The sequence below is a fragment of the Onychostoma macrolepis genome, chromosome 23 (genome assembly GCF_012432095.1).
Source record: "Onychostoma macrolepis isolate SWU-2019 chromosome 23, ASM1243209v1, whole genome shotgun sequence".
Classification (NCBI taxonomy): domain Eukaryota; kingdom Metazoa; phylum Chordata; class Actinopteri; order Cypriniformes; family Cyprinidae; genus Onychostoma; species Onychostoma macrolepis.
In genome coordinates, this window is record NC_081177.1 from 152,660 (window position 1) to 176,538 (window position 23,879).

At 42.6% G+C, this 23,879-nt stretch overlaps 1 protein-coding gene across 3 annotated transcripts in view; it reads left to right on the top strand.

Moving 5' to 3' along the window:
• The first annotated feature begins 220 nt into the window (after nt 1-220).
• LOC131531631 (neuromedin-K receptor-like) overlaps nt 221-23,879 on the top strand; it is a 47,354-nt gene continuing 23,695 nt past the window's right edge. Inside the window, exons 1-6 of one of the 3 annotated variants that reach the window (XM_058762523.1) lie at nt 221-672; nt 2,978-3,166; nt 3,251-3,401; nt 4,729-4,925; nt 20,066-20,136; nt 20,739-20,828. In XM_058762523.1, coding sequence (XP_058618506.1) covers nt 311-672; nt 2,978-3,166; nt 3,251-3,401; nt 4,729-4,925; nt 20,066-20,136; nt 20,739-20,828 — 1,060 coding nt within the window. In that variant the 5' untranslated portion in view covers nt 221-310. Of the gene's footprint in view, nt 673-2,977; nt 3,167-3,250; nt 3,402-4,728; nt 4,926-13,316; nt 14,577-19,132; nt 19,620-20,065; nt 20,137-20,738; nt 20,829-23,879 lie in introns of those variants that run through there. The other 2 variants (XM_058762525.1, XM_058762524.1) reach the window with 2 other exon arrangements.

The window sequence follows — 23,879 nt, forward strand, 5'->3', positions numbered from 1 at the left end:
GTACATATTATATATATATATATATATATATATATATATATATATATATATATATATATATAATTTTAAATAAGTATATTGCTGAAAGAAATACGAAACATCAAATGCATGAAAGTAGAATAAACAGAAGGGAATCGTGATGAATCATATGCTGCATGCACCTAAGTGTTAGTAGACTGATTTGTTCTGGGGGTTCATGTACTCTCCGCCTCCTCTGGAGGCTATTCACACACACACACACACACACACACACACACACACACAGCTCGTCCTGTGCGCAGACAGACAGGTGTCTTCTTCACAGCGAACCATGTCCTCGTCAAGAAACTCCTCAAACTTCACCCACACCAACAGGTTCGCGCAGCCTCCGTGGCGCGTGGCGCTCTGGTCGCTCGCGTTCGCGCTGGTTCTGCTGGTGGCCGTCACCGGGAACCTGATCGTTATCTGGATCATCGCGGCGCACAAGAGGATGAGGACCATCACCAACTACTTTCTGCTCAACCTCGCGGCGTCTGACGTGTGCGTGGCCGCGCTCAACGCGCTGGTCAACTTCGTGTACGGAGCGCACGGAGACTGGTACTTCAGCAGCGCGTTCTGCCGCTTCCAGAACTTCTACCCGGTGACCGCCGTGTTCGCCAGCATCTACTCCATGAGCGCCATCGCCTTAGACAGGTACACACACACTCACACACAGTTAATGTGATATTGGTTCAGTCCTCATGAATATCTGCAGATACTGATGATGCCATTTAAAGTTCATATGGCTCGATTTGTGCCAGAAATAAATGCCTGCTGGGTTTGTGATAAATGTGACCTTTAGCTAATCCTCTAGTCTGCAACAATAACCACAAAACACTTTTCATAAGTGAATTAAAAGAAACCATTTGAAATGTCCCAGCAAACATGCTTGTAGTGTTATCTAGAGTCACTGCTGTCTATCATCAGATTCATAATCACATCCCACCAGTGTTGGGCAGTAACTAGTTACATGTAACAGGATTATGTCATTTAATTGCAAATAAATGTAACTACAGTTACTGAGAAAAAAAAAAGTAATTAAATTAGTTACTTATGAAAATGTTAATGATTACAAAGGGGTTACATCTGAATATTTTCTGTATATGTTGAATAATGTTAAATTGTTGCTTTGCATGTTTTTGATGTGCATGACGCCTCCTGCTATGTAGTAAAGCGATGCTATACTGATGCTTCTGACACCACGTCTGCCAATCACATCAATCCACATTGCCACTAAAAGCTTTAGGCTACAAACTGTCTAAGAGTTGCCACCATGGCGAGTGCTAAAAATGTGTTGCAGTGTTTTAAAAGGGTGTTCCAGTGCTGTGCTTTAAAATTAAATGATTATAATCTTAATTCAAGTGATGAAGGATTTTGAAAGTCTGACAGTAATCAGCGTTGAGTTCTACTGTAGGTTAACGCTGCCTGCGTTACAGTGTTTTTCAGCTGCTTACACACAGAATCTTTCCTTGTCACACAGTTTCTGAAAGCTGTCACTCAAACAGCAGAAGCACACACCAGATCTGCAAAACCAGACACTCATTCTCAGCCTTTGACTCAGTTTTCAATTTCATAAAACACTTTTTGCAAAACACAACACACAATTCTCTATGTAACACACACAAATCTAACAGGAATTAATATTATGGCAAAGGTGTTTGCAAATGTTTGCTTTTGAGATGTGTTTGTGATATTTTGAATGCAGTGCTTCATTTTGCAAGAGATGAGGCATTTTGTGTGTGCAATTCTTGGATTTGTGTGTAAAGTTTGGGGGAAAAAAGAGGCAAAGTTTTAAAAAATGTAAGCAGTTGAAAAAAACTGTACTGTACATGTTTGAAAATCATTAACAGTTAAAAACATGTTAGAAATTTAGAAAAGTAATCAAATGTAATCAGTTACACTACTTTAATAAAGTAACTGAAATAGTTACACTACTCATTACATTTTAAATGAGGTAACTTGTAATCTGTAACCTATTACATTTGCAAAGTAACCTTCGTATGAGTTTGAGGCGCTGCAGGAGCCGCTCCAGGAATCAGCAAACTAATGAACTACTGCAACACAGCTGCCAACAGAGCTTCTCCGCTCCAGTCCTCAGAATGTCTGATGCATATCACTGTCCAGATGAGCTCAATCAAATGCATTCTGGGTCCCGAGGACTGGAGTTGAGAAACTGGTTAGGCACAAATGGAATCATGTATCTGTTCGACTGCTTTATACTAAACATTAGTGCATGTCTGCACGTTTGTTAAGATAAATGATTATATGTTGATGCATTTGTTCTTAAGGGGCTGAATGTTTTTATTACTATGCCCTGTATGCATCATCACTGAGTTTTCATGCAGAGTGAAATCATTTCTAGAACTGTGTATTTGCTCTCTGCACATTCAACAGTGTCTGCTTACTTACTTGTTCTGCATATATTGTTTGATGAGAAATAAACCTAAAAGCTGAAGATTTGTTTGTGGTGTCTTCAGTAATATACATGATCAATAGAAACTGGCATGACAGACAGTGATTAACCTCATTATTTGTCTCTATACATAAATAGACATTTACACTGATGCGCGGACAAAATTGTCTGATTTTGTAAATTTGTTTGCACTTCTGTAGAATTGAAATGATCATTTACGAAATGAGCCTAAAATAGCAGAAATAAGTCTTTTTGATGAAAGTAATGTTTAGTAACATTTTCATGGTTCAGTACTGTTTTTTTTTTAAGTTTCAGCACTATATTAGTTCATTTTAAAAACCTATAATTGATTAATCGGTTACCAACCAGTGTGTTCCAACCTAGTTATCATTATCAGTAAAATCCACTATTGGTTGCAGTGGAAAGACTCCATGGACTCCATGCAGCCTTCCATTTGAGAAACGGGAATAGTTACAGAAAATAAAAATCATACATACAGTTGAAATACATCCAGGTCACTTCCTGTGTCACTTCCTCTTTGATCAGGTACATGGCGATCATCCACCCGATGAAGCCCCGCCTCTCAGGAACGGCCACAAAAGGCGTGATTGCGTGCGTGTGGATTCTGGCTGCGTTTCTGGCGTTTCCGCTCTGCTTTTATTCTGTAACCGAAGTGAGGCCGCACAGGACGGTCTGCTACGTGGCCTGGCCGCGGCGCGACGACGATGCCTTCATGTGAGAGACAGACAGCCATCGTCTTCATTGAGTGTGACCCTCTCTTCCCTGTCGCAGGCTGACTTGTGTGTGTGTGTTGAACAGATATCACGTGATCGTGGCGGTGCTGGTGTATCTCCTGCCGCTGGCGCTCATGGCTGCCACCTACAGCAGGGTCGGACTCACGCTGTGGGGCGGAGGATTTCCAGGACACTCCTCGGGAAACTTCCAGGATCACCTGCAGGCCAAGAGAAAGGTGCTCGTGCTCTTCTGCTGATCTTCTCATGTACACATATGTTAATTTGTTAATTTAGAACAGCGGTTCTCAACCAGGCCCGTAGGATGGCTTAAACATATTTAAATTAATAAACAATTGGCTACAGTTTGTGAACAAACTCTGATGTTTGAATGGACAGCCTTTGTCAAACGAGCACAAGCACATGTTGTTCGGTGTTCTGGAGCTGAAATATGGCTTATACGATGTTCTGATCCAGAGATATTCCTCTCACCCTTTTCAATGGAAGTCTATGGGCTGATTGCTAGGGTGCTGTGAAAAGTGAAAAAAGTGAAAGTGAAGTGAAAGTAAAGTGAAGTGACGTGTGGCCAAGTGTGGTGACCCATACTCGGAGTTTGTGCTCTGCATTTAACCCATCCAAGTACACACACACACAGCGTGAACACACACCCGGAGCAGTGGGCAGTCACTGGGGAGCAGTTGTGGGTTTGGTTCTTGCTCAGGGGTCTCTCCTCAGTCGTGGTATTGAGAGAGTGCTGGTCATTCACTCCCCCCACCTACAATCCCTGCTGGACCAACTTTCTATCCATTAGGGCCCTCGAAAAAAGGTTAACCGCTAGTTTAGCAGATGCTTTTATCCAAAAAGGAACATCTGCAGTACGATCAGGTGTATTTCACTGACAAGAGGACAAAGCACCCAAATCAGACTAGTTTGAGTTAGTTTAGGTTAAGAGTAAAGGAAGATTTTGTCAGAGTCACTGTGTGTTTACTGCTCTTGTGGGCTTTAACTGTGGTTTTGTTCATTACAATGTTTTTCTCTGATTGTCTTATTTAGTTTAATGCTGTTTAAACATAGTGTTCATTTGTTCTAGTCTTTTGTTTGCTGACACAAGTTTAGTCTTGGTGAGTAGCAAACTAAACTTTCCTACAGTTTTCAGTAGTTCAGCTGTTTTTGTCCAGCGAGTAACAGTGTAGCTCAATGTGTGACGTGTTTGTATGTTATATATCACTCACGCAGGCATTGAACACGCGCCTCTCTTCATTCATATGTTCTGTGTAAATGAACTAGTTCCAGAAATGATTCAGTAGACTCTCTTTGTCTCTGTAGGTGAAATATGTAGTTAATACAGCTGTCCCTCACTATATTTTTGACTATGAATTAAGCTTGCCAGTTGCATTTAAATTTCAGTGAAGCTGCTGCTTTGTAGAGTAAATGACTTTATCTTGGGTAACTTGACTGTAGTTTAACTGGTTTCATTTTGCATCTGCCTGCTTCTAAGTATTTTGTTGTCAGAAGCATGTGTGTGTTCTTAGTTTTATGGCTATGATTGTGCTGATGTTTCTGTAGGTTGTGAAGATGATGGTGATCGTGGTGGTAACATTTGCTGTCTGTTGGCTTCCATATCATGTGTATTTCATCGTAACGAGCTTCAACCGGAAGCTGAAGAGGTTCAAGTCGATCCAGCAGGTGTATCTGTCGGTGCTGTGGCTCTCCATGAGCTCCTCCATGTACAACCCCATCATCTACTGCTGCCTCAACAGCAGGTATACCGCTCACACACAAACATCAGCGAACGCATGCGATTAACATCTGTGCATTTACATTCACAATTTATGATATGCTCTTCTCTAAAGTTCACTTTCGTCGCAAACTAACATATAATTAACTCTTCCCTGCCACTGACAGAATTTTCCAGTTTTTCACTGAGTTTTCAGTGTTATATGGTAGGAGGCGCTATTACGCATCTTCTGAAAGAGTATTGAACATCTGTGTCAAAACACAGCAAAGAAGATGCAGAAACAAGTGATTGCGTTTGTAAAAATAACACGATCATCAAACATTAAACAGCAAATCGTTTAAAACCGCCTAAAGTTATCGAAAGAAATGTCAACCCAGGAAGTGGTATTTAAAAATACGCTAGCGGGGAAAGAATTAACTTTTAACTCAAACACTTCCAAAGCTTCAGTCCGAAACCACTTACTGGATCGACACATCATTCAATAACGTAACACAGTTTTGATTTATATGCTGTTTAATGTTTGATGATCGTGCTATTTCACATATGCATCCGCTTACATACGCGACGTTCAATACTCTTTCAGAAGATGTGTAATAGCGCCTCCTACCGTACACCAGTGAAAACACGGAAAGATAGAAAAATTACGTCAATGGCAGGGAAAGAGTTAACACTAAATCCTGAGGTAAATGTGACGTCAAGTGCTGTTCACCAGCTGTTTTAATGACATCTTCCTTCGGTTAAATCACTGTTTAGAATGATTGAGAGATGATGCATTTCAGTAAGTTTAGCCTCATCTTTCAATATTTATTTCATTTTATTACTAGTAGCTAAGAAGTAAAGAAGATTGGTTCAAGTGCTGTTTGAACTGAGATGGCTACAGCGATCTGTCACGCACATTAAAGAGCACCAAATCAGCATTTATTGTTTGAATTTTGTGCTATAATTGTCATAAAAATGCAGAGATTTTGTTGTTTTTTCCCCACAAATGGCCAATTGTGACTCACACATACTTTTGCAAATAATTTGGCATGTTATGCAAATGATAATAACATGGCATATTGCACAGACATATGAGCTGAGCACTCACCCAGCTAACAGAGAACGTTCTCACAACTTTCACAACTTTATTTTAAAGTTATATAAATGTTAGAAAAAACGTTCTTAAAGTAAAGTTTATAGAACATTCTATAACATTAACAACAACAACAAAAAAAAAGTTAGCACAATGTTGTGAGAAACGTTTTGTGACCTTTAAATGACATTATACTGGACGTCAATATTTTAGAAACATTTCAAACAATGTTCCCAGAAAGTTTTTATAACTTTTTATTTAATTTGTTAGCCGAGCATTACTTGAACCGTTAAAAATAATTTGGTGGTTCATTGACGTCACACTGGCTATTTTTACATGCAAAATTTTTAGAAAGTTGAGAAAACTCAAAAGTTTAAAGGGGTCATCGGATGCAAAATTCACTTTATTTGTTGTTTGAACATAAATGCGTACACATCCATCCTATAATGATAAAAATCCACCCAATGTTTTTTTTAAATCCCAATTTTAAAATCCCCTTTCTCAAATCAGGCTGTTGTGAGGGTCCTGTCAGAATGACCTAGTTCTACGCAGGCCGCTCCCACAATACTTAGACCCACCCTGAGTGAGCTGAGAGCTGTCCGCTATTATGTCGACTCCGGTGCAGGGGAAGACAAGATGTCTCCGATTAAGCGACTGAGGTGTTCTGTTGTTGGATGTAATGAATGAATATGGCCATCGTCAATTACACCCGACATCTGAGCCCCTGAAGATGCAGAGGATTAACATTACTTTCACTTTGAAGTGAATGCGCCAATCTGCCTAAATGCGTCTATGTTCGCGCGAATCATTCGTGATCCAGCCTCATCTACAGAAGTGAGTATAAGGGTTTTATGAATCTTTACAAATTGCCTTTCGTAATATATGCTAGTTAGCCAGTTTCAAGGCTGAAGTTTACAGTCTGCTCGTCACTCCACGGAAGAAAGGAGCGGGATCAGCAGAGCTCATTAGCATTTAAAGCAACATGGACTATAACATGGCTTGATGAAAACAGAGCTGTTTTTTACAGGTTAAAAGGGTGTTTTTACACTACCATTGAGAAATTTTAACCAAAGTATGTTATAGACTTTTCATTAAGACCCTAAAGAATCATATCAACTTGTGGAAAATGGCATCCGATGACCCCTTTAAGGCAACCAGCTTCAGGAGATTTTTGAGTTTTCTCAACTTGTTGTTTTCAGTTCATACAGCTAAAGGTTGAGAAATCAAAAATCTCCTTCAAAAACAAGTTGAGAAAACAAAAAAATCTCTTGAAGCTGGTTGCCTTAAACTTTTAAGTTCCTCTTCTAGGGAACTCAACACTGCGTCCTGGTGGACATATTAGGGAATGCAGCCAGCATGTCCGGTGCCTGAAACGTATATAAAACAACACCAATCCAAAGTGTTTGTGTCTCGGGCTGTTGCCGCGGCTCGGTTTATCTCAGCTCATGGTGATTGCTTTGATCTGCGGTGTCCGCATAACCTTTACAATTGGGATGCCTGATGCAGCGGATATTGCTCGCATTGCTATAACGATGAAGTGTGAGCACCGAGACATTTTCGCTCAGGGCATGCGAGATCGCGGGCGGAGCTATATTCAGCTTAGCCGTGCCTCTCTAATATCAGAATCAGAATCAGAAAGCGCTTTATTGCCAAGTATGCTTGCGCATACAAGGAATTTGTTTTAGTGACATAAGCTTCCAGTACACAGAGAAAAGAACACACAGACAATAAAAATAAGATGAGAATAAAAAATACACATAGTAAATATAAATAGACAAAAATTGAAAAGTAAATAAATGGTGGAGATGGTAACAAATAAATATAAGGTTATTGCACATTTTTATATTGCATAATGTGGGGAACATTTAACTGTTCATAAGGTAGATTGCCTGGGGGAAGAAATTGTTCTTGTGCCTGGCTGTCCTGGTATTTGGGGCTCTGTAGCGGCAGCCAAATGGCAAAAGTTCAAAAAGGGGGTGACTCGGATGGGAGGGATCCAGAGTGATTTTCTGAGCCCTTTTCCTCACTCTGGAAGTATACAGTTCTTAGAGGGAGGGCAGGGGAGCACCAATAATCCTTTCAGCAGTTCGAACCGTTCTCTGTAGTCTTCTGATGTCTGATTTTGTAGCTGAACCAAACCAGACAGTTATTGATGTGCACAGAACAGACTTGATGACAGCTGAGTAGAACTGTTTCAGCAACTCCTGTGGCAGGTTAAACTTCCTCAGCTGGTTAAGGAAGTATAACCTCTGCTGGGCCTTTTGCTGGGTCCTGAGAGATGATGGATCCCAGGAACTTGAATATCTCCACTGCAGCCACAGTGCTGTCAGTGATGGTGAGTGGGGGGAGTGCAGGGGGGGTTTCTCCTGAAGTCCACGATCATCTCCACTGTTTTGAGCATGTTGAGCTCCAGGTTGTTTAGACTGCACCAGACAGCCAGCTCTTTAACCTCCTGTCTGTAAGCAGACTCGTCACCGTCCTGAATGAGGCCGATGAGTGTGGTGTCATATGCAAACTTCAGGAGCTTGACAGAGGGTTCTTTATAGATGCAGTCGTTGGTGTACAGAGAGAAGAGTAGTGGGGAGAGAACACATCCCTGAGGGGCACCAGTGTTGGTGGAGCGGCTGTTTGACATGAATCTCCCCAGTCTCACTAGCTGCTGCCTATCTGTCAGGAAGCTGGTGATCCACTGACAGATAGAGCTATGGACAGAGAGCTGGGTTAGGTTGGTCTGGAGGAGTGTAGGAATGATGGTGCTGAAGGCCGAACTAAAGTCCACAAAAGTCTCACATAAGACCCTGATTTGTCCAGATGCTGCAGGATGAAGTGCAGTCCCATGTTGACTGCATCATCCACAGACCTGTTTGCTCGGTAAGCAAACTGCAGGGGGTCCAGTAAGGGTCCAGTGATGTCCTTCAGATAAGCCAGAACCAGTTTTTCGAATAACTTCATGACAACAGATGTTAGTGCCACAGGTCTGTTGTCGTTAAGTCCTGTTATCTTGGGTTTCTTTGGGACAGGGATGATGGTGGAGCGTTTGAAGCAGGAAGGGACTTCACACAACTCCAGTGATCTGTTGAAGATCTGTGTGAAGATGGGGGCCAGCTAGTCAGCACAGGTTTTCAAGCAGGCTGGTGTCACACCGTCTGGGCCTGGTGCCTTCCTTCTCTTGTTCTTTCTGAAGACCTGGCACACGTCTTCTTCACTGATCTGGAGTGCAGGTGTGGGGGAGAGGGGGGATACAGGAGGTCTTAGCGGTTGTGCAGAGAGATGGTCAGGACGGGTGTGGGGGGTTTCAAATCTACAATAAAACTCATTCAGGTTATCAGCAAGTTGTTGATTCACCTCAGTGCTGGGGGATGGTGTCTTGTAGTTGGTGATGGCTTTCAGACCTTTCCACACTGAAGCAGAGTCATTGGAAGTGAACTGATCTTCTAACTTTTTAGTGTAGGTCCTTTTAGCCACTCTAATCTCTTTATTCAGTGTGTTCCTGGCCTGACTGTACAAGACTCTGTCCCCATTTCTGTAGGCATCCTCTTTGGCCTGACGAAGATGTCAGAGTTTTGCTGTAAACCATGGCTTATCATTGTTGAATGTTAAATAAGTCCTGGTAGGAATGCATATATCCTCACAGAAACTAATATAGAATCTTACAATCTCTGTGAGCTCATCCAGATCGGTGGTAGCAGCTTCAAAAACGCTCCAATCAGTGCAGTCGAAACAGGCTTGTAAAAACCCACTCTGTTTCGTTGGTCCATCTCTTTACAGTCTTTAATACAGGTTTAGCAGATTTAAGTTTTTGCCTGTAGGTTGGTATAAGATGAACCAGGCAGTGGTCAGAGAGCCCCATAGCTGCCCGTGGGACAGAGTGATATGCATCTTTTATTGCTGTGTAACAGTGATCCAATACATTGCTGTCTCTGGTGGGACATGTGATGTGCTGTTTGTATTTTAGCAGTTCACGGGAGAGATTGGCTTTATTAAAGTCCCCGAGAATGATTAAAACCGAGTCCGGGTGTTGTTGTTCTGTGTCTGTGATCTGATCAACAAGTTTCTGTAAAGCTGAGCTTACGTGCGCTTGCAGTGGAATGTAAACACTCACGAGAATGAACGAGCGAAACTCCCGTGGCGAGTAGAAAGGCTTACAGTTAATGAAAAGCACTTCTAGATCTGAACAGCACGTCTTCTTTAACACTGTTACATCTGTACACCACCTCTCATTGATGTAAAAGCATGTCCCACTGCCGCGCGATTTCCCCGTTGATTCTGCGTCACGATCCGCTCTGAACAGCTGAAAGCCCAGCAGACTTAACATGCTGTCCGGAATGGCGTTGTTCAGCCAGATTTCCGTGAAACACAGAGCAGCAAAGTGTGAGAAATCCTTATTTGTCCGGGAGAGCAGAAGAAGTTAGTCTGTTTTGTTGGGTAGAGAGCGGAGATTCACCAGATGGATACTAGGTAGCGTTGTTCTAAATCCGTGCTGTCTGAGCTTCACGAGCGCACTGGCTTGCTTCCCCCATCTGCGCGTCCTGAAGCATTTGAACAGCGCCGCTGCTCCCCCGACAACTATGTTCAGCAAAACATCCGAATAATCGAAAACCAGTAGGAGATTTTGTGGTGTGTTCTGACGAATGTTCAGCAGTTCATCCCCGGTGAAACTGATCATGTTTGAAAAACAAAAAACAGGAAAAACTAACAAAAACACTAAAACAACTGGAGAGCAAAGCACCATGGTTGCCGTGTGCAGCGCCATCTTGTGAAAAACCACCTAATATGCATGTTTTTGTGTGTGGAGAGCCTCGCTGGGCATGGATATATTGAATGCTCTGTGGAGAGAAGCTGCGACCTTGCTCTCCCAGGGTGTTTCAGTAATCTAGAGTGGTTACGGGGAATGTTCCTTCCTATATTTAGCCGGATGGTAAGTGAACAGTCTCTGCTCAGAGTGTAGTGATTATGCTCCAGCTCAGGCTTGCTTTTCTTTGGAATATAGCAGTCTGAGGGCAGCTATGTTCTAGCCTGGTGTCTATGACTGGGTTGGGTTCCCCTTGGGCACAAGCTCTCTCAGGTGAGCGCTGAAGTCTTTGTTTAGGAATCTGCTATTTGAGGATAGCTGTGTTCCAGCTCGGAGACTGCTCCCCCTTGTGGGGTCTGTAAATAGGGGTCTCCTTGAGCCCTTGCCTAGACTGCACTGTCTCCCCTGATCAGGGTTTAAGTAGATGGCCCACTTCATGGTCTGGGCAGACTTCAGCCTTATCTGAGGGAAATGCTAATTGGGGATAGCTATTTAAGTAGCGGTCTCCTTGAGCCCTGCCTAGATAGTGCTATCTCCCCTTATAGGGTTTACAACTAGACCAGCCCACTGCTTGTGGTCTTGGCAGTTGCAGTGGTCCCCTTTCCTAGAACCTAGCTATCTGAGGACAGCCATGGGCTAGCTCGGTGATTGCTCCCCTGCCAGGGGTTTTTAAGTAGCGGTCTCCTTGAGCCCTTACCTAGACAGCGCTGTCTCCCCTCTCGGGGTTGTAAGCAGACAGCCCACTCTCTGTGGTCTGGGTAGTTTCAGTCTGTCCCCTTCTGGTAGCCCATATTACACATATAGCTATCTGAGAATGTCTGTGTGCTAGCTCAGCGACTGCTCCCCTTCCTAGGGTCTCTAAGTAGCGGTCTCTTTGAGCCCTCGCCTAGATAGCGCTATCTCCCCTGGTAGGGTTGTAAGTAGATAGCCCACTCTTTGTGGTCTGGGCAGCCTCATAGGAGGGTTTACCTGGTTATCCAGGCAAGCTGTGTGGGATTAGTGTTGATAGCTCGGTGATTGCTCCCCTTCTTAGGGTTTTTAAGTAGTGGTCACCTTGAGCCCTTACCTAGACAGTGCTGTCTCCCCTGCTTGGGTTGCAAGTAGACAGCCCACTCTTGTGGTCTGGGTAGTCTCAGCTGGTCCCCTTCTGGTAGCCTTTCCCAGTTACATAGTTATCTGAGGATATCTATGTGCTATCTCAGTAACTGCTCTCCTTCTTAGGGTCTTTAAGTATCAGTCTCCTTGAGCCCTTGCCTAGACAGTGCTATCTCCCCTGTTAGGGTAGTAAGTAGATGGCCCACTCTCTGGGCAGTCTGGAAAGTTTCATGAAGGTTTGAAGTTTGGTCCAGTCGGGTAGCCCCTTCCTAGGTATATAGTTATCTGAGGATAGCTATGTAACTGCTCCCCTTCTTAGGGCTTTTTCTCCCTGAGCCCTGGCTTAGACAGTGCTATCTCCCCTGCAGGGTTTTAAGTAGATAGCCATCCCCTTGGTCTGGGAAGCTGCTTAGGAAGGTCCTTTGTCATAAGACACTTTGTATATAGCTATCTGCGGATAGTGGTTCCCCGAGAGGGAACGAGACACTGCGTCCCCTTGCCATGCCTCGGCCTGCCTGTTTACGTCTCCTCAGACAACTGAGTTGGTGACGTATTCAGCAGGTGCCTTTTTATACTTTTGGGTACCCGCCTATGACGTCACGGGCCACGTGGACCAATAGGATTTGTGTTGTTTTATACATACTTCAGGCACCGGTCATGCTGGCTGCATTCCCCAAAGTGTCCACCAGTATGCAGTGTCTCGTTCCCTCTCGGGGAACCATAGTTACATGGATAACCCGAAACGTTTTCTCAACTTTTGATTTTTTACAGTGCATTCATCACGCAGTTTAAACGCGCGTCCCCGCACCCAAAACCAGTCATCTGTGGATGAGAATATGAAACAAGGATTGGTGGGAGGTTGTCTTGCTCCACTTCACAGACGCGGAGTGAAGGGAGAGTTTTATAATGACAGGACATGCATTTATACAACACTTTATTCAAAAGAAAGAACCGCTCATTCCACGCGTCATGCATCATTACGCTTTTTCTACTTCATTGCGCATGCGCTGTCATATCAGTTTTGGTTTTCAGTCTGATCAAGTGTTTACATGTGCTCTCAATTGTATTAGAAAAGGAATAAACCACTCCTTTAAATCCAGAAATCGAAATTTAGTTCGGATCGAGCTCAATCGGATTGATTAAGGTGTTTACATGAAGGCTTTTCAGTCTGATTTGAGCCATTGAGGCCATTTGTGCCGAATTCTGACCCCCACCAGATTATTACCCCCTAGTATTGGTAGGTTTAGGGTTAGTTGTGGGGGAGGGGTTAGGATTAGGCAATCAGGTAGCGATTTCAACGAGGGCGGTAATAAACTGGCAGGGAGTCGAAAATGGGCACAACACCATCAATCCGATTACAAACGGATTAATTGATTGCATGTAAACATAGCCACCGATGCAGTAGCGGTTTTTATTATATACAGAGTTTCTCTCTCTCGCTTGCGTTTCTGCCACAGGTTCCGCGCGGGCTTCAAGCGTGTGTTTCGCTGCTGTCCCTTCATTCACGTGTCGGACAGTGATGAGCTGGAGCTCCAGACCACCCGCTTCCAGCAGCAGCGGCAGAGCAGCCTGTACACGGTCACGCGTGTGGAGTCCTGCCCCGATGCTCACGCTAACCCGGCCAGACGCAAGAGCTCCAGCACCAGCCGCTGCAGCCAGTCACGGCCCTCTGCCCGGCCCTCGCTCAACGGGGCTCTCCACGGCTAAGAGAACGCCAGCTTCACATTCACCAGCTCCAATAGCTCCACACACACCTGTGTGACCCTGGAGCACAAAATCAGTCATGAGGGTCCATTTTTTTAAATTGAGATGCAAACATCCTCTGAGAGCTGAATAAATAAGCTTTCCATTGATGTATGGTTTGTTAGAATAGGATGTACATCCTACAAAATGAACCTGTGCTACTTATGACTGGTTTTGTGCTCCAGGGCCACATATGACACTGAACACTCAGAGGACACACGCCACCTGTTGATGTTAGGGTTGTTAAACTTTATTTGATGGTCCCTTTTAGACATTCTGTTGACTATAAGTAACTTTGCAGCTGCATGTCAGCTAGCTCTCATTAGACTGTTAGGTGAGGGTTAGTAGAATAATTTGACGTTCTTATAAAACGCAAATTACAGGTTTTATTGCATTTTACAAAATGTCCTAAATTTTCTGAAAACAGGGTTGTAGTTGCTTATGGTCAACACAACATCTAACAGTGATCATCAAAGTAAAGTGTTACTGTAGGGTTAACGGGGTTAGGGTTGAGTTGTAATGGGCTGTAACGCTGATTACAGATTCAGAATCCAGTGGTGTAATATTCAGATGACAGCTGCTGCATCACATGGATTTCTTCGCTCATATTGAGCACACGCGTGTCCTCTCGCTCTCTAAAAGCTGCGTCCCAATTCAGAGGCTGCGTTTAACCGAATGCAGCGTTGAAATGCACCCTTCGATGTTGTACAGATGAGTCTTTCACGCATCTGAAGCACAAATCACACGCTCCTGTTGCATGTCGTTTTTGTAGGTTTGTGCAGAAAAATCAGTGTCATCAGTGTCAACATAACCAGCAGTGTAATGATAATAAAGTGTTGTGCTTCACCTGTATATCATCATATCTGTTGTTAATAACAGTAGTGTTTGTAATTTTTGTCATTTGTGTGTGAGAGAGAGTGTGAGAGAGTGTGAGAGAGTGAGTGTGTGAGAGAGAGTGTGAGTGATAGAGTGATAGAGTGAGAGAGTGTGAGAGAGTGTGAGAGAGTGTGAGAGAGTGTGAGAGAGTGTGAGAGAGTGTGAATGTGAGTGTGAGAGAGAGTGTGAATGTGAGTGTGAATGCGAGTGTGAATGTGAGTGTGAATGCGAGTGTGAATGTGAGTGTGAATGCGAGTGTGAATGTGAGTGTGAATGCGAGTGTGAATGTGAGTGTGAGAGTTCAGTTCTGGCACCACCTCCTTCGATCTGATCCTGATTCAGTCCGATATAAAGCCCTCCTCGCCAATGAAACCTCAGCAGAACCTCATCCTCTGAACACGCTCGCTCTTCAGCTCGTCCATAAACCCAGCTCCTCACCGACTACAGCTACAACCCCAAAGACATTATTAAAGAAACTGACAAAACTCTGAAAGACACTCATGATGAATCTCTAAAAATACACTTTAAACTCCAATGCTACTCAACCCTAAACAGAACCACTACATTTGCCAATTATTTATTGATCAAACCATTCAAAGAAAGACAAATCCTCTCCAAATACAGATGAAGTCACCATGATTTAGAAAAAGAGAGAGAAGACACAGACAAACATGGACAGAGCGAGAGCAGAGGATCTGTAGACACTGTGATCTACAGCAGATAGAGAACGAGAAACACTTTCTGCTGATGTCTCCTAAATATCACAATGTGAGGGAAACATTTCTCCCCAGATTTGAAGCATTGATTCCATCATTTACTGAACTTAGAGATACTGAGAACATGCCCTTCTTACTCGGAGAAGATGATAACAGCTGCACTCGCTGCTAAATATGTGTTAACCATTCACAATGTTAGATGTTAAACATGATTAACTCTAAACTGACTTACTTTATCTTTTCATTTATTTAGATGGATTGTATTTATTATTATTTATGTTGTTTTTTATGTTGTTGTTATATATATATATATATATATATATATATATATATATATATATATGTTAATGCTTTGGCAACATTGTGCTACACAGTCATGCTAATAAAGCTGAATTGAATTGAATTGAAATTGAGTGTGAGAGAGTGAGAGAGAGAGTGAATGTGAGAGAGTGTGAGTGTGAGAGAGTGAGAGAGTGTGAATGTGAGTGTGAGAGTGAGAGAGAGTGAATGTGAGTGTGAGAGAGTGTGAGTGTGAATGTGAGTGTGAGAGAGTGAGAGAGTGTGAATGTGAGTGTGAGAAAGTGAGAGAGAGTGAATGTGAGTGTGAGAGAGTGTGAGTGTGAGAGAGTGTGAGTGTGAATGTGAGTGTGAGAGAGTGAGAGAGTGTAAATGTGAGTGTGAGAGAGTGAGAGAGTGAATGTGAGTGTGAGTGTGAGAGAGTGTGAGTGTGAATGTGAGTGTGAGAGAGTGAGAGAGAGAGTGAGTGTGAGAGAGTGAGAGAGTGTGAATGTGAGTGTGAGAGAGTGTGAATGTGAGTGTGAGAGAGAGAGTGAATGTGAGAGAGTGTGAGAGAGAGTGAATGTGAGAGTGTGAGAGTGTGAGTGTGAGAGAGTGTGAGAGTGAGAGAGTGTGAATGTGAGAGTGTGAGAGAGTGTGAGTGTGAGAGAGTGAGAGAGTGTGAATGTGAGTGTGAGAGTGTGAGTGTGAGTGTGAGAGAGTGTGAGTGTGAATGTGAGTGTGCGAGAGAGTGAATGTGAGAGAGTGTGAGTGTGAGAGAGTGAGAGTGTGAGTGAGAGAGTGAGAGAGTGAATGTGAGTGTGAGAGAGTGTGAATGTGAGTGTGAGAGAGTGAGAGAGTGTGAATGTGAGTGTGAGAGAGTGTGAGTGTGAGAGAGTGAGAGAGTGTGAAAGTGAGTGTGAGAGAGAGTGAATGTGAGAGAGTGAGTGTGAGAGAGTGAGAGAGTGTGAATGTGAGTGTGAGAGAGTGAGAGAGTGTGAATGTGAGTGTGCGAGAGTGAGAGAGAGTGAATGTGAGAGAGTGTGAGAGAGTGAGAGAGTGTGAATGTGAGTGTGAGAGAGTGAGAGAGTGTGAATGTGAGTGTGAGAGAGTGAGAGTGTGAATGTTAGTGTGCGAGAGTGTGAGAGAGAGTGAATGTGAGAGAGTGTGAGTGTGAGAGAGTGTGAGTGTGAGTGAGTGTGTGTGAGAGAGTGAGAGAGTGTGAATGTGAGTGTGAGAGAGAGTGAATGTGAGAGTGTGAGTGTGAGAGAGTGTGAGTGTGTGTGAGAGAGTGAGAGAGTGTGAATGTGAGTGTGAGAGAGTGAGAGAGTGTGAATGTGAGTGTGCGAGAGTGTGAGAGAGAGTGAATGTGAGTGTGAGAGAGTGAGAGTGTGAATGTTAGTGTGCAAGAGTGTGAGAGAGAGTGAATGTGAGAGAGTGTGAGTGTGAGAGAGTGTGAGTGTGAGTGTGTGTGAGAGAGTGAGAGTGAGAGTGAATGTGAGAGAGTGTGAGTGTGAGAGAGTGTGAGTGTGAGTGTGTGTGAGAGAGTGAGAGAGAGTGAATGTGAGAGAGTGTGAGTGTGAGAGAGTGTGAGTGTGAGTGTGTGTGAGAGAGTGAGAAAACAACAGAAACTTCAACAACAAGAGAAGCTCTCAGCCAACAAGAACCTCTCATCCTCCAGAGCAGCCACCGGACCACCATCACAACACAAGAGCTACGCAGCCGCAGTTCAACGACCACAAAACCCTGCAGCTGCTGAACTCAACCAGATAAGACGTCTGCTGAACACCGTCTGCTCCAGACTCATGATATAACTCACACATATTTACATATACACGCACACACTTTACAGACAAACATATCCATGAAGTCTCTTAAAATCAGTTGTTGGAATATACAGGGTCTGCACTCTTCTACTTTCGGTAACAAGTCTGCAGACCAAGACTTACTCAGCAGTGTAACAGATACGGACATTTGTATCTTTCATGAAACGTGGCGTCGCAGTAATGAGGCTTTACATTGTCCAATAGCATACAAAGAAATTGTTGTTCCTTCATTAAAAAATTCTAATATTAAATATGGCCGTGACTCCGGTGGAATACTTATTTGGCACAAAGACAATTTGAAGCACTTGATAAAAATAGTTAAAATTGAAAATTCATCTATTTGGCTTGAAGTGAAATCAGTCATATCACAGCATGATCTCTACCTCTGTGCGCTCTATATTCCACCTCACGACTCTATTACAACCAGCAAAGCTTTCTACAGCTACAGACCGACATCTTGCACTTTCAGTCAAGAGGACATATTCTCATATGTGGAGACTTAAATGCCAGGACCGGAAGAGAAATTGATTATGTGAATATTGTAGATAATCACATATCCAACGACACCACGTTTCATTCTTCATTAATTATCACACCAAGAAACAGCTATGATAGTTTAGTCAACACCGATGGAAAACAAGTGTTAAAACTCTGTAAAGGTTTAGGGCTATACATCATTAATGGCAGAACCAGAGGAGATAGTTTAGGCAGATTCACCTACTGCTCCAGATTAGGAGCCGGTGTAGTTGATTATTCAATTACAGACATTGACACAAATCTTATTAATGCCTTTATAGTTAGACCTCAACTTCCCATTTCTGACCACTGCCAAACAGTCCTTTACCTGAAACAGTCATGTGACCGGGTCAGTACTCCTCCCCTCAAACATGAAAAACTGTTCCCTTTAAAACCAAAACTCAGCTGGAACCGCTGAAACGCTGAAAACGCTGAAAAATTCAAAGAAAACATGAGCAGCTCTGTTATACTAAAAGTCCTGGACGACCTTATGTCCACAGATTTCACTCCAGATACTGATGGAATAAACTCAGCAACATCCAATCTTAAAGATATATTTCAAACTTTGGTCGTCAAAACTCTGGTTTTGTCCAGGTTGACCGTCAGTGCCCATTCCTCACAGTACTGTTCCAGCAGGGCCAGGCTGTGCGCATTTTATTTATTATTATTTATGTTGTTTTTTATGTTGTTGTTATATATATATGTTAATGCTTTGGCAACATTGTGCTACACAGTCATGCTAATAAAGCTGAATTGAATAGAATTGAATTGAATTGTGAGAGTGTGAGTGAGTGAGTCTGAGCGAGTGAGAGAGTGTGAGTGCAGATCTGTATCCACCAGCTGTCCAAAAGGTAAATATCAGAACAGTGTCTGTGTTGGTAGATTAGTGAGGGAACTGTGATTTTCTTCATCTTGATTCATTGATTCGTTGCTTCACTGGTTCTTTCATGTGTGTGTCGTGTGTCTCTGATCAGGAAAGTCAAACTAAAATGCAGCAGATGAATCTTGTGGCGTTTTTCCAGATGATAGGAGCTCTGCTGACACACCAGACGCTGTGCAGACAACAATAACTGTGTGTGTGTGTGTGTGTGTGTATGTGTCACGAGTCATTGCTGTCAAAACAGAACATTTCTAAGCATTTGCAACATGAAACAACCTCTCCTTTTTATTAATTACTGTAATTCTGCTTCAGTCTGATTCAAGCAAGTGTGTGTGTGTGCGTGTGTGTGTGTGTGTATGAAGACAGTGTCTTTTCAGCATCATGAATATCTCTCTCTCTCTCTCTCTCTCTCTCTCTCTCACACACACACACCCTGGCAGGCCAGTGACTATAAATGGAAGTGGTTTGTGGGTCTGGTGATGTTCACACACATGGGCATCAGCGGCTCCGCACACGTCGTTAATCAAACTATGGAACAGACAGCTGGACTATAAACAGGAATAAACAGATGTAAACATCAGCACTATAAAACAAACAGCGTGAGTGACGTGTGACGTTACACACACCTTCAGAGCGGTGACTGAAGATGTTCATCAGACGCTGTGATGAGCAGAGCTCATGTGATGAACACACACTGATTCACACACACACATGCTGTGAGACTCATGTCTGTCTGCGTGTGTGTGTGTCTGTGTGTGTGTGTGTGTGTGTGTGTGAATCAGTCTTCTGCTTCTCTTCAGAAGGTGAGACAGATGTTCATTTTCTCCTGATTGTTTTATATATATTGTCTATCTGAACAGTAAATTGTCTTTTCATGCTTTTATCAACATCTTCCTCCTTCACCATATTTTGGGGACAAATGTACATCCAGAAGTGAACTAAACCTCACAAAACTGGCTCCTGTAAAAACCAAGAAAAACATATTTAAAACATTTTAAATCATGGACATTTTGCACATTTTTTGTTTTTAGAACTTCACGGTTTGTTAGATGAGCACTAAACAGTCAGATTTATTCTGCAGCAGCAGGTGTCTAGTTCATGTTAACAGTGCTAGTTAGTACAGTTATTCATTCAACTTATTAATATGCAGGACTGTGCAATAATGAAATTTCATTGGATTTTATGATTTTTACTTGATACACTGCATTCATGAAAACTTGATTTATTTAATTAGCTTTGTTCTTAAATTTCTGTTTCAGGTTAATGTTTTATTTACAAGGTTAACTTTGAGAATTATGATGTTATGAAGTATAACTGAAGCAATCAGCATGCTTTAATGATTAAAGTGTGTGTGTGTGTGTGTGTGTGTGCAGGGTCAAAGTTCACTTACAGACATCTGAAGAAATGGGTGACGAAAGACTTACAGCAGAATCAACAGAAACCTGTGAGTAACCAAAACAACACACAGAGATATCCTGGAAACACTTTAAAATAAGGTTTGATTTGTTACACATTAATGAACAGCACTTCTACAGCATTTTTCTATTCTTAGGTAATGTACACTTCAACGTTTACTAGTATTTTTTAAATCATAAGTTGAATCTGTTAACATTACTGTGAGCCAACTTGAACAATTGGCTCACAACACTCACAATGTTGTTCTCTAAACAGACGTGTGTGTGAGTGTGTGTGTGTGTGTGTGTGCATTTTTGTGACAAATGAGGACATAAATTTTTATAATGACATGGGTATGACAGGTATTACAAGGAGAAGGTGCACTTATAAGGGCATTACTCCATGTCCCCACTTTTCAAAACACTTATAAATCACTCAGAATGAGGTTTTTTTTGGGGAAAGTTGAAATGCACAGTCTCCTGTAAGGGGTAGGTTTAGGTGTAGGGTTGGTGTAGGACAATAGCACATACAGTAAGTACAGTATAAAAACCATTACGCCTATGGAATGAACCCACTTTTCACAAAAACAAACATGCGTGTGTGTGTGTGTGTGTGTGTGTGTGTGTGCATGTGTGCGTGTGTTTCTCCCAGGTCAGAAAACAGCGTCCAAAGCATCGGATTGCTGTGGTAAACTGCTCTGCTACAAACCACATGGCTTTACTGCCTCCGTCATTACTAAAGGTGTGTGTGTGTCGCTGTTATTTTTTCTCTTCAAAAATGTTTTTAACTCATTTGTATTGCTCTTTTGACAGTACATGTGTTTCAAAGCAGCTTTACCGAAATTGATGATGTTAATGTTTTACTATCTTAACATCTTTGTGACTTGTAGCTGCATTTATCAGATTAGAGCTGGATGATAATAGTTACATTTACGACAATAGAAGCACTTGAGATTTGTTGTATAGTATATATCATTATGTGAGTAAAGTTGCATGCAGGTAAAGTTGGACATACTAATTTGTTTAGAATTATTAATTTGTAAATTAATTAGTTAATTCAATATTTGTTGATATTGAGAATTATGAGACCTTTGAGGTTTTGTTCAGTTTCTAACAATTTGGTGCCTACTGGTTTTATTCATTTCTTACATTTATTCATTCATTTAGCAATTTGGGGAATACATCAAGCGATTCATCTTAAAGAGGCAAACAGACACAGGAAGTGCTCATAATACCTTGGTTTTTATTATATTTCAGGCATTGTTCAAAAAAGTACAAGCTAGACTGGGGATTAAGTAAGGAGAAGCAATATTTATTCTTTATTATCTTTTTAGGATGAAGTCAGATAGTGATGAAAGAAATAAGTTTTCAGCTGTCGTTTGAAAATTGTCAAGGAATCAGCATTCCGTATAGGGGTGGGAAGATCATTCCACCAGCCAGGAACGGTGAACAAAAATGTTCTGGAAAGGGATTTTGTGCCTCTCTGTGATGGTTTCAATAGTCCAGTCTAGAAATGACAAGGGCCTGGACAAGAAGTTGTGCAGCATGCTCCGTTAGGAAGGGCCTGATCTTCCTGATGTTGTGTAGTAGATCGAGCTGTTTTTGCAAGTGGTCTTTGAAAGTCAGCTGGTCATCAAAGATATCACCAAGATTTCTGACCAAACTTGATGGGGTAATTGTAGAAGAACCTAGCTGGATGGTGAAATCGTGTGAGATGGTGAAATCAGTGTCAAAAGCGGCAGAATAAGAATAAGAACTGTCTAGTGCAGAGGTGGGCAAACTACGGCCCGCCGGGAGATTTCATCCGGCCCGTGAGGCAGTTGGTCCAAAATAGTTAATTTGATGCAATGTCAGGGGGAAACGTGATTTCTACTGAGGGGGACGCTAGAGCCCTGCATTCCCTGGGCTTCGATCGGGCCAATTTTCACGGCATAGTTCAGATGCGGGCCGGGCCTGTTTTAGGCTTCTCTTTATTTTTATATTTTAGACATCCATCAATTAGTGATGAAAAGAATTGCCGCGCTGGTGGAAACAACACGAGACCGAGCCGCGACTGTGAAGAGCGGCTCGACGGTGTTTAGAGTCCCGCAGCAGCAGCGCACGCGCCGTCAGCGCAGATGAAGAGTTCAGCTTCAAATACACGCAATACGCTGAAGCTCGATGCAAAGCCCCAGCAAACGGAATTACCATGAATGTGTCAGGGGGAAATAGTAAGGAGATATTTGAATTATTTACTAATAAACTTGTGTTTTCTGTGTCAGTGTCGCAAAGATGAAGATGATGATCCTGACTGGCCATCTCCTCATTAGACGTGCCTTTAGAGAGAAGTGCATCTTCACTGATTATAATGAAGGAGTTTTTGTTATCGATTTGATTTCTTTCGTTAGATTAGATTAGATTAGATTCAACTTTATTGTCATTACACAAGTACAGGTACAGGGCAACGAAATGCAGTTTAGGTCTAACCAGAAGTGCAATAGTAGCAAGTGCAGTATATACAATGGTTGAATAAGTGCAGGACAAGGATATGTACTGAGTATATGTATAAATATATATAGAAAGATGGTTATTAATATAAACAGAATTTACAGGTGAATATGTATAGTGAATAAATATACAGAAATTACAAGTGAATATGTATAGTGAATAAATATACAGAATTTACAGGTGAATATGTATAGTGAATAAATATACAGATGGCTATTACTATAGGCAGAATTTACAGGTGATATGTACTATCAATATAATATATATACAGATGACTGTTACTATAAACAAGGTGTAAAAGTGCAGTGGAAGTGATTGCGTATTACAATTAGACATACGGTGCAAAATATTAATGTAAGCATTGATAATGTAACAACAGTCGGCAGTGCAAATGAGCATAGTCCAATTTAGGTATGGTAGTGCAAGATACAAAAGTAAACAGTTGTTACTGTGATAAAAATTTACATTCAGTAGTGCAAATAAGGCAGATGTGAGGTAGGAGAGAAGAGTTAATAATATATGAGGAAGTGGATCAACGGGGGGTAGAGTTCAGTAAAGAGACAGCTCTGGGGAAGAAACTGTTCTTTAGTCTGCTGGTCCTGGTCCGGAGGCACCTGAAACGCCTGCCGGAGGGCAGGAGAAAACAGTCTGTGGGCTGGGTGAGAGGAGTCCTTAAGGATGCTGCGAGCTCGATGCAGACAGCGTTTCCTCTGGATGTGTTCGATGGCAGGTAGTGGAGTCCCTGTGATGCGCTGGGCAGTTTTCACCACCCGCTGCAGTGCCTTGCGCTCGCAACAGAGCAGCTCCCATACCATACTGTGACACAGTTGGTCAGGATGCTTTCTATTGCGCAGCGATAGAAGTTCACCAGTATAGCAGAGGAGAGCTGATTCTTCCTCAGTGTCCTCAGAAAGAAGAGGCGCTGGTGAGCCTTCTTGACCAGGCTGGAGGTGTTGGTTTTCCACAACATGTCCGCCGAGATGTGGATCCCCAGGAACTTGAAACTGGAGACACGCTCAACAGCCATTCCATTGATGTGGATGGTGTCGTGTGCCTCTTGACTCCTTCCTGAAGTCCACGATGAGCTCCTTCGTTTTGGTGGTGTTGAGGAGCAGGTTATTTTCAGTGCACCATGTGGCCAGGTGCTGGATCTCCTCCCTATAGGCAGTCTCATCGTTGTTACTGATGAGGCCAATCACCGTGGTGTCGCCTGCAAACTTGACGATGGAATTAGATCCATACACAGGCTTGCAGTCGGAGGTGAAGAGGGAGTAGAGAAACGGGCTTAGCACACAGCCCTGTGGTA